This window comes from Lithobates pipiens, unplaced genomic scaffold (genome assembly GCF_037356315.1).
Source record: "Lithobates pipiens isolate NorthernLeopardFrog02 unplaced genomic scaffold, aLitPip1_a1.2 Scaffold_16, whole genome shotgun sequence".
In the NCBI taxonomy this organism is placed as follows: domain Eukaryota; kingdom Metazoa; phylum Chordata; class Amphibia; order Anura; family Ranidae; genus Lithobates; species Lithobates pipiens.
Genome location: NW_027507748.1, coordinates 471,181,423 through 471,192,826, shown reverse-complemented (window position 1 = coordinate 471,192,826; position 11,404 = coordinate 471,181,423). Strand labels below are relative to the sequence as shown.

Genomic DNA, 11,404 nt, shown 5'->3' with positions numbered 1-11,404 from the left:
CACTTTGATAGACAGATCACCCGTCCAATCTGGACAGGTGATCTGTCTATCAAAGTAACCCCGGCAAGGGGGAGGGGCTGTGTGTGACGGCGCGCGACAGGGAACACACAGCTATTGAAATTAAAGCTGTGATGTTCCCGGCGCTCTATTCAACCAGGCGGCTCTCTTCACTGCAGAGGGGCATCGCTGGCTGCATCAGTCCTGCACTATTCACCCCCATCATGGGAGGCACCAGGGGTGGGGCGGGGGCGGAGTTCCGCCCCAAGCCCCGCCCCATTTTCGGCTCAATTATCAGCCGTTTTTTCCTTTCGGCAAATTGCCGAAAAGGGCATTTTCGGCCGATATGTTTCGGCGGCCGAAATTTCGGTGCATCCCTACCATCACACAGTCACAATATTGGATATCATTAAACTTCATTATTAACTTCTTTCACTGTGGACTTGCTTAAAATAAGCATTTTTATTACTTAGTACTGGGATTTTATTTGGAGCACTGTTAATATTGTTTTGTGATGCACGCAGCACATGTCACAATATTGGATATCATTGAACTTCATTATCAACTTCTTTCACTGTGGACTTACTTAATATAAGCATTTTTTATCACTTTGTACTGGGATTTTGTTTGGAGCACTGTTATTATTTTTCTGTGATGCACATATCATTTGATGTTATAAATTTATGAATCAATTATTTATTTATTTTACATATAGCACTTTATATTCTAGCAATTATGGTGTGGCTATATTGAGTATTTAATCACATAGCGCTGCATTATTTATTATTTATCTATATAATAAGATCATCAGGAAATTCTGGCTCTTCCTCCTCATTGAGTACCCCCACGAAGAGCTGCTTTCCATGGAGACACTTGTGCGGGTGCGCTCCCAAGATCTGCTGCTGCGTCAATTGACTACCATGTCAGAAAAAATGGTGCATGTCCATTTTAGGTCTGTTGTGGTGCGTTGGTGATCCACTAAAATTACAAACGTTAATGTGTGACATAATACGTGTTAAGAAACAGCGTTGGTGTGAATGAGCCTTGATACAACCTATATACAACTTAAATATGAGCAATTTTATAATTTATTGATATTTAAAACTTTTTTAATTTCAGTTTGAAACTTTTATCAATGTATAAGCTGACAAAAATGGCAACATAAGGTGTTCTTTATACACAGTAATTTCCTGTACATGTTATTGTGACACATATACTAATTAATTTAATATAGCAGGCAGAGCTCAGAGCAGGAACGGGTTTACCTAAATCCTTGCAATGCAATGGACAGGACTTTAATTTCTTTTGTAAAATTTCACCTTAAAATATATCTTGTTTAATGTGGAATTAGACTGTGCTTTTAAATTAAAGGCTCACGATAGTGAAAAAAAAATATTGTATTCTGCAATCTGTATGGAAATAACTGTAATGATGCTATTTAGTGTATGTACTGTATTTCTTTTATTAATTCACATGCTTTTATTTATTTATTTTTCTGCACATTTACGTGCAGACCAAGCTGAGTCTGCAAAAATGGCAATTACACAAGTTGGGACAATTTCCCAGGGGTATTTACAATGGTCAGCTTTTTCATATACCTTAAACCTTATCCAAAATAAAACCTATTGCTGTAACTGCTTAAAGCATATATAAACCCAAAAGCAAAAAATTTAATATTGCAGGTTATTAGCCCAGACGAGCTTGTTTTTTTTTCATGCTTTTTCTTTTCTTTTCATATTATTGCTGGTGATTCTGCTAATAACAAATTTCCTGTCCCAGCGGGGTAGATTTACTAAAACTGGTGCACTCAGAATCTGGTGCAGCTATACATGGTAGCCAATCAACTTCTAAATTCAGTTTGTTCGATTAAGCTTTGACAATAAAATCTGGAAACTGATTGGTTTCTATGTAGAGTTGCACCAGATTTTGCACGCTGCAGTTTTAGTAAATAACCCTCACCATGTCTACACTCATGTCTCCATCGGTGGAGATAGCAAAAGGGTGTGAAAGGCTGGACTTTAACCACTTGCCAACTGCGCCATAGCTGAAAGAAGGTTACAGCACGGTCATCCAGTTCTGGGAGGGGCATCTACTGATGTCCTCCCAGAGCCACACCCCCAGGGCATGCTCTGTGACAAGTGATCAAGGTAAAGGGCCAATCACAGCAGCCCTTTACCATGTGATTAGCTGTGTCCAATCACACTTTATCCCATGTAAACAAATGCCAGTTATTAGCACTGTCACGGGTGCAAGGAAAAGAAAGCTGATAACCAGCTATCCCGTGACAGCTGATCCTCAGTGCAGCCCCATCAGTGACAATCAGTGTCCATCAGTGCCTCCTCATCAGCGCACATCAGTGAAGAAGAAAAATTACTTATTTGCAAAAATAAAAAAACAACCCAATGGTGATTAAATGTCACCAAAAGAAAGCTCCATCTCAAAAACATTATAAAAATATCATATGGGTACAGTGTTGCATGACTGAGCAACAGTCATTCAAAGTGTAACAATGATGAAAGCTGAAAATTGGCCTGAGCAGGAAGGGGGTGAAAGTACCCAGTAGGCAAGTAGTTAAACATATCAATCTTTGTCTATTTCCATTATATGGAGGACTGAGAGGACAGCTAGTTTACACAATAGGAATAAGGATGTTTGTGCCTTTTTATAGCTCAAAGGAATTGACAAGGACACTGCATTTCTGGCAAGATCAACAGGTATTTTCTGAACTTGCTGAAAATGAATGCAGCCATCACATCTAAGGCCAATAAACTGCAATACATTAAAAAAATTTTTTTAGGTATAGACACACTTCCAAAAATGTTGACTAGAATTGGTCTTTAATAAGTTTGTTATATTTTTAGAGTCTATTTGAGACTACATGTCTGTCTAAAACTGCCCTGTCAACAGGATAACAATACAGTAGTGATTTTACTGTCAGATGAACACCATTGCCACCCTGTTACAGGAAGGACAAGATCAACAGATCTGTCATACTAAACAGAATAAAATTATGGTAATAAACTTAGAAAGAAAAAACTACTGTGTCAATGCTAGTGATAGATTGCATAATTTATGTCAATTTTGCCAGTGCCCATAAATTCAACTTAAAAAATCTAGAAAAACTTGTAATGAAAGTAATTTTAAATTAAGTATTAACTTGAATTATTAAGTGAATTATTACTTTTAATTCATGATGCAATAATGGTCTGATTTTTTCTACTTTAAGTTAGGTACTTATAAGAAATTCAGCTACTGGTGTTTCCGACAGTTATTACTGCAAACTCTGCAACAAATATAAGTCATTTAAAAATATGCGCAATCTTAATGAATAAATGATCTGCCATGTATATCTAATCTATTTTATGTCTCGCTTTGAAGATTTTAACCTCTAAATCTGGGAACTCTGCCAGCACTTCTGTCTGAAAAGACTTGTTAAACTTTGCTAAAAAATCAAAATCAGTATTAAATCTGAATTTATTAGCCCAAATTAACTGTGTTCCAGGCTGGCACAGGTGTTTCATAGTTTCCAGAAGATGGTCCAGACAGGTATGGTGGTAGACTACATCCGCCGCAAGAATATAATCATATGCACAAGTGATTTTGGGGTAGGTGGATTCAAGGTCTTGACCCCATACCAGTTCTTTCACTTCAGGCATTTGCAAAGTGCGCCCTCTTGTGTTTCTTGCCACATTAAATTTCAGATTGCCAAGTACATTGGGCAAGTCAGTTGCTATGACGTGAGCTCCTGGAAGAGGAAATCGGTATCATACTGAACTGTACAAGTGTTAGTAACGCATATTGAAGCAAGAAAACGCTAATAAAAATTGCTTAAAGTTTATATGTAATTTCATCTGTAGTGTTAGTTTAAGCACACCAAACAGTAGACCAGTCACAGACCTAAGATGCATGCAACAATCGATACCAGTCCTGTTCCAGAGCCGATTTCAAGAACCTTCTTGTTTCTCAAGCCAAATTCATCTTGGTTTTCTTCCAAGAAATAACATAATGCCTTGGCCTGCAAGAGAATAACAGTAATAAGTGACATACACTGGAAGTCTGAATACACCTTAGTTCACCAGGAAGTGCCTTTGTTAAAATAAAAAAATTGCACTCATTACCCGAATATTGTCAGCTAAAATACACACCCAGATGCAAAATGGTCCTAGCGCACAAATTTAAATCATAAAATACAAACAAGGAAAAATGATTATATTACAACAATGAGTCCACAGGGAAAGTCCATAAAAACATGAAAAGTTCACGATGGTAGTGTCAGCAGTCTCTCCTTCAAGCGGGATCTGTGACAGTTCTCATCAGCAGAACATTTAAACGCCAAAAAACAAAGAAAGAGGGAGAGAGAGCACCATTACCTGAGTGTAGTATTTATTAAAACTGAATACAAATGAAAATTATATATTGCATTCACATGTAAAATGAATATATGAGCACATTTGTCAAGTGTCCAGGAGGTGACATTATACCAGGTGTTACAGCAGACCCCTCTAGGTGGGTGTGATGTCAGCAGGGACGGGACAAGGGGTGGGCGGAAGGGACAGTTGCCCTGGGCGCAATAGTTTGCTGTAGAGATGGGGGCACCTTGCTTCTGTTGCAAGGCTGACAGGAGTAGCGAGAGCAGCAGTGATTTAACAAGCGACTGCTGGATGTAAGATCCCCTAAGCTTGTACATCATGAACCCAGGGGTGCAGTTTGGCATCTTTGCCCTGGATGACCTTGTCCCGGCCCTGGATGTCAGATACCAGACTTCAGGAAGTATACCAGGGAGCACACCAGGAAGAAACATTAGATCAGGGGTGACCAACCAGTGGCCCGGAGGCCACATGTGGCCAGTGGAGCCCTTTGATGTGGCCTCCTGCTCTGGAGTGGTGGCTTAGCAAGCCCAGATCGCAGGTTGCAGACCCGTTGTACCACAGCATCGGTGTTGTGAATGAAGCTGGTGGTAGAGGAAGAAAACGCCTGCAGAGCAGATGCTTCCTGTACAGCGCCGGCTTTTGCCACAGGCAGAGTCTATGGCAAAGTTCAGTTAACCCATAGCACTACCCTGCACCCGCGGTGTGGGTAATCATCAGTGTGAAAGCAGTTTAGGCCCCTTTCACACAATCGGCCCTACCCAATCGGACCCTCAATTCACCTCTACAGAGCGGTAGATGTAAACAGACTTTTGTCCGTTTACTCCCGCCTGCCTCCAATCCGGTCCTAAAAATCTGATAAAAAAAATAGAAGGGAGTTCGGAGGGCCTATAATGTAGACATGACCTGTCATCCACTCGCTCCGCTCATTGTGGCCCACGACTGGTTACCAAGTTGCTTAAGTGGCCCTCGCTTTTAAAAAGTTTGGGCACCCCTGCATTAGATGAACCAGTAGCATGTAAAAATTTGTAAAGTACATGTGAGAGTAATATATAATTTTCATTTTTCTTGTGTTTAATAAATACTACACTCAGGTAATGGCACTCTCTATCCCTCATTATTTTCCAATTATTTGCCAATACTCTGCAATACCCAATACCCTGCAATACTCTGCAATACCCTGCCAATACTCTGCAATACCCAATACCCTGCCAATACTCTGCAATACCCAATACCCTGACAATACTCTGCAATACCCAATACCCTGCCAATACTCTGCAATACCCTGCAATACTCTGCAATACCCAATACCCTGCCAATACTCTGCAATACCCTGCCAATACTCTTCAATACTCTGCCAATACGCTGCAATACTCTGCAATAGCCTGCAATACTCTGCCAATACTCTGCGATAGCCTGCCAATACTCTGCAATAGCCTGCCAATACTCTGCCATTTTTTTTAATTTTTTTTATTTCAGGCTTACCAGCCTAGAGGTGAGATGTGGGGTATTATTGACCCCATATCTCACTGTAAAGAAGACCTGTCATGCCCTATTCCTATTACAAGGGATGCTTACATTCCTTGTAATAGGAATAAAAGTAATCCAAAAAATTATTTTTGGAGAAAAAAATGTCAAACTAAAATAAATAAAGTAAAATGAACAATAAAAAAAATAAAAATAAATTTAAAGCGCCCCTGTCCCCATGTGCTTGCATGCAGAAGCGAACACATACGTAAGTCCCGCCCACATATGAAAACGGTGTTCAAACCACACATGTGAGGTATCGCTGCAAATTTTAGAGCGAGAGCAATAATTTTGGCCCTAGACCTCCTCTGTAACTCAAAACATGTAACCAGTAAAAAAATTAAAGCGTCACCTATGGGGATTTTTAAGTAGCGATGTTTGGCGCCATTCCATGAGCATGTGAAATTTTGAAGAGTGACATGTTAGGTATCTATTTACTCCGCGTAACTTCATCTTTCACATTATACAAAAACATTGGGCTAACTTTACTGTTTTGTTTTTTTTAAGCACAAACTGTTTTTTTTTCAAAAAAAAACACGTTCGAAAAATTACTGCGCAAATACCGTGCGTGATAAAAAGTTGCAACAACCACCATTGTATTGTCTAGAGTCTTTGATAAAAAAAAATATATAATGTTTTGGGGTTCTATGTATATTTTCTAGCAAATAAATGATGATTTTTACATGTACGAGAGAAATGTCAGAATTGGCCTGGGTGCTCCAGAACGCCTGATGGCGCTACCTGCATGTTGGGCCTCTGTATGTGGCCACACTGTGTAAAAGTCTCACACATGTGGTATCGCCGTACTCGGGAGTAATAGCAGAATGTGTTTTGGGGTGTAATTTGTGGTGTGCATATGCTGTGTGTGAGAAATAGCCTGATAATATGGCAAAAAAAATAAATAAATGAAAAAAAATCTTGATTTTGCAAAGAATTGTAGGAAAAAATGACAACTTCAAAAAACTCATCATGCCTCTTACTAAATACCTTGGAATGTCTTCTTTCCAGAAAGGGGTCATTTGGGGGGTATTTGTACTTTTCTGGCATGTTAGGGTCTCAAGAAATGAGATAGGCCGTCAGTCCTTCGGGTGTGATCAATTTTCAGATATTGGCACCATAGCTTGTGGACTCTATAACTTTCACAAAGACCAAATAATATCCACCAATTTGTACTTATTTTTACCAAAGATATGTAGTAGTATAAATATTGGCCAAAATTTATGAAGAAAACTTACTAATCTGCTAAATTTTATAACAGAAATGAAGAAAATTTCATTTTTTTTATAGAATTGTCGGTCTTTTTTCTATTATAGCACAAAAAATAAAAAACCCAGCGGCGATTAAATACCACCAAAAGAAAGCTCTATTTGTGTGAAAAAAAAATTCATATGGGTATAGTGTTGCATGACTGAGTAAATGTCATTCAAAATGTGAGAGCACCGAAAGCTGAAAATTGGTCTGGTTATTAAGGGTGTTTAAGTGTCCAATGGTCAAGTGGTTAAAGCATATGTCTATGTATAGAAAAAAAAAAAAACATTCAGCACATCCCTGCAATCCATACACATTTCCCCCAAAATGAATTATAGGCAATATCAGTTAATCCTGCCAGAAATCTGGTAAGCGCCTAACTTTGTAACCTGTATACTTTGCCTTTGTTGCACTTAAATGACAAGCAGTGTAATCAGCCCCACCAAGTTCTCCCCTGTGGACTACAGAACATCTCTCCCATGTTATGTAAATAAGGAAAGTTGGAGGTGTTCTATAGGCCAACAGAAGAGAACTGAGCAGAGATGACAACACTACTGCATTGTTAACTCAAACAGGCCAGTTAGCATTATGTAGCAGAGGCAGTGGAGGAATTGTATTTTCCTTTAGCTTTAGGTACAAGCTATGACTTCTTTCTAAATGCCTTCCACTGTGGACATACTAATTGATGCTGTGCATGCTATTCTTTGCTTTACATTACCTTACTCTCCACCACCAAATCAGACTCCTATGGATACTAAGACAATGGCTAAGTCTAAAAAGACTTTTCCCACATATGCGCAGATAGTGATCTTTATGATGATTGTCTATGTCTTGAAAAGCTCTATACTCCTCCAAAACTTTTTGCTCATATTTATCGTATGGTAAAAATTGAAAAAATGTAATGGTCTACTCTGGCTGTGAACCCTGCCATTTCAGTTCTCAATTAAACATCTTACCGTTAAAAAAAAATAAAAAAAAACCTTCCCAAGCTGTCACCATGCAGTAACAAGTAAAAAAGTCCTGAAGGCCCACCTTTGGGACGTAACGTGTATGGGGAGAGCCACGTACCCGTGATGTCATTACATTGCTATCAAGCTGCTGCAGGTTACCACAGGGTGAGGTAATGTATTCACTACATGCAACTTAGAGACTCTATGGAGTTTTAGCCTATTTTGAGTATATCTACTGTCTTTTTCTGATATAAATGAAATATTGGTAAACAGAGAAGACTAGATTAGGTTTGCTTTTGTTAAGGGGAAGTTGTAGAAGCAGCCACAGAACTGGAATTTGGATCATTTTGATTGCTTGGACATGGCTTAAGGTGTATGGCAACAGCTGGGGAATTAAAACGAATAACGCGCCAGTAGACGTTTAATATGGAGGTGAGTATATATATTACTGTGCAAAAGTTTCAGGCAGGCGTAAAGAATTGCTGTAATGTTAGAATGCTTTCAAAAATATATGTATATTTTAATTGTTTATTTTTATCAATTTACAAAATGCAAAGTGAGTGAACAGAAGAAGACTCTGCATCAGATCAATGTTTGGTGTGACTACCCTTTGGCTTCAAACCAGCATCGTTTTTCATAAGTACACTTGTACACAGTTTTTGCATGGCACAAAATATCCGGACTACTACTTTTGATGCAGTGCAGTGTGATTTAAGCCTCCTCAAAAACAGTGAATGAATATGCACTGCACAAAATTGCATGTGGCTGTGTGATTCACATGCAGTTTCTAGTGTGAATAGGCCTTTAAAGAAACTGCTACAGTGAAAAGTTATATCTATGAAAAGTCTTAAACTAAACAGTCCCCATAAATCATCCTTCTATATTCTTCAAACTTCAAAATATGCCAAATTTCAACACTGTGTATGTCTACCACCTAAGTGCTGATATCTGGCACCTTTTCAAGAGGTTAGAAAACATGACACACGAGGGATCCACACTGTTCAGCAAACGCACTTCACACAAAGTGCTTAATCATTGCTCGGCTCATTAATCAGCAATGATTAAGCACTTTGAGTGAAACGCGTTTGCTGAACAGTGTGGATCCCTCGTGTGTCATGTTTTTTAACCTTTGATTCTACAATAAATAAACCAACAAACTTTTCTTCATCTCTGGATGTGCCGCTCTTTTTCTCATTGTTGCATGGATTTTCCAGGTTGTGGACGTTGGCAGGCACCCAGTTTTGTTGCCACAGCAGTATTGAAAGATCTTTAAATGGCAGACAGCCTTGGAGCAGTGTACATTCTACTTCCCTTCACCTTTTCAAGAGGTTAAATAATATAGGAGGATGATTTATGGACACTGTATAATTTAAGAGGCTTTTTACAGATATCATTTTTCACTATAGAAGTTTATTTTACTGTGTGGAGGGTTAATCAATATTAGAATATTTATTATTTATGGTATGGTTCATGACTGCCCTGCCTGATTTTTATACAAGTTTCCCATTTTCTCATCTAATCAACACTTTACATTTTTCTGAAGGAGACCACCACTTCCAGTTCATGGCACTGCCATTCTGACTCTGCTTTGCATCCCGAGTGTTCACAAAAGTGCTTGCTCTTCTTCTGGCTCTTCTATGAACCCAAGGAATTTATTTCAAGGGTTACCTGGATGACCCAGCCAGAACTTTGTCTGCCAACATACAAAGAACCATTCAGTTCTTCCAAACCTTTTCCTGGATAATAACTTTTCAAAGCATGCCCTCCAGTCTTACTGTCTGGAGAACCTGAGTTTAAACTTGAACATATCCCAGGCCAGAATCTTACTCCCCCAGGAGAAGACTCTGGCCTGGGATAAGAAGAAGACTCTGGCCTGGGAGAAGACTCAAAGCTCTGGGACCCTCAGGTTACAAAACCCCTCAATTTATTTCTGCATGAGAATTGTGAGCCTGAGGTTGTCTGCCTCAAGCCAGTTCCCTGTTGCACTCCAGACCCCTTTGATCTAATGTCCTTAAGATGTGGAAAAAGCAAATCCAATACCTGAACCACGCAATGTTATTGTCTAGTCAGGGGAAGAACTCCCTGACATGGTGGATCTTCAATCTTGTCCTGGTGTTGAGGAAGTCTTTCCCTCATAAGACTTAACGTGGTAAGAGCTGATGTAAGCCTCACAGGCTTGCAGAACATACAGATCCCAATACAATTAGGTCTCATGTACACATTGTTTCCCTGCATTTGAAGATTGTTTGAAACGCACATCAATCACAGATCATCAGATATCCATTGACTTTTTTTAGGGAAGAGTAGATGACAGTTCAGAGGATGCATTTGATCTGCTTGGTGTTGCCTTTCTTTGGATGCAGCATGTTCCACTGAGGTGCATTTGAATTGCAGGCCAAACAGGTAAAATGCAACTGCTCCTAGTGAAACACAACATTTTTGCATTCAAACGTATGCGTTTCAGCAACAATGTGCTTGAATTGGAAAGACTGCATTTGAGAAGAATGTCAGTTTATTTGAGCCCTTAGGACCTGGTTGTCATATCGATAGGGATATGGGTAAGCAGCTGGGCAGAATACCAGCGAGAGAATGCCAGCAAGAGACTACATGATGATTCCACAAAACTTTGCCTTCCAGAACAGGTTTAGTGTTGGCACTGAAAAGTGCGCAATGTACACCACTGTTTTGGGTCTCACCAGACTTGCAGATGCCCCTCATAGATTGCAGCTAGCTTAAGCCGGTCATACACGGATCAAAATTCAGCTGGTTCAGCAGGGACCGGCAGAATTTAAATCTATGTATGGGCAGGCTGGTTATACACAAGTCAATAGACATGTGTAAAACCAGTCTGCCAGGTTTTTCACAAATGTTCCATGCTGCTGGCTATAGCCGGCAACACTGCTCATTGTATTGTGGCGGCAGAGAAGTCTTCTCACCGGCACAATACAATAGCTCAGCAATAGTAATTCCCCCATTCCCATTGAATATGTGAAGATTTTTATTTTTATTTCGTCCTGCTGGTTGAATGAAGAAAAAAAGGAATCCTGTATGACCTGCCTTAAAAGTACAACAAAAAAGGATGTGACAACACTTTATATTATGGTACGTTTGTCCTTTTCATTATGACTGTAACTAACACCTTTGTACTTTCTTTTCTATCTGGGTGCTGTAATACTGCTGGCCTCTGCATCTGAACGAATTAAAAACAAAGTAGAACATTTTCATACAAAAAAAAAGTAAAATATGCCACTCATTCTTCTAACTGATGTGTATGAAGTTTTCAGCTAACTCTAACTTCTGCAGAACATTAACACT

The 11,404-nt window shown here is 39.3% G+C and overlaps 1 protein-coding gene across 2 annotated transcripts in view; it reads right to left on the bottom strand.

Moving 5' to 3' along the window:
• Positions 1–1,067: 1,067 nt before the first annotated feature.
• Positions 1,068–11,404, bottom strand: part of METTL21C (methyltransferase 21C, AARS1 lysine) — a 65,566-nt gene continuing 55,229 nt past the window's right edge. For both annotated transcript variants that reach the window (XM_077482933.1, XM_077482932.1), the window contains 2 exons: positions 3,895–4,012; positions 1,068–3,742 (listed from right to left, as the gene is read on the bottom strand). In XM_077482933.1, coding sequence (XP_077339059.1) covers positions 3,348–3,742; positions 3,895–4,012 — 513 coding nt within the window. In that variant the 3' untranslated portion in view covers positions 1,068–3,347. The remainder of the gene's footprint in view (positions 3,743–3,894; positions 4,013–11,404) is intronic.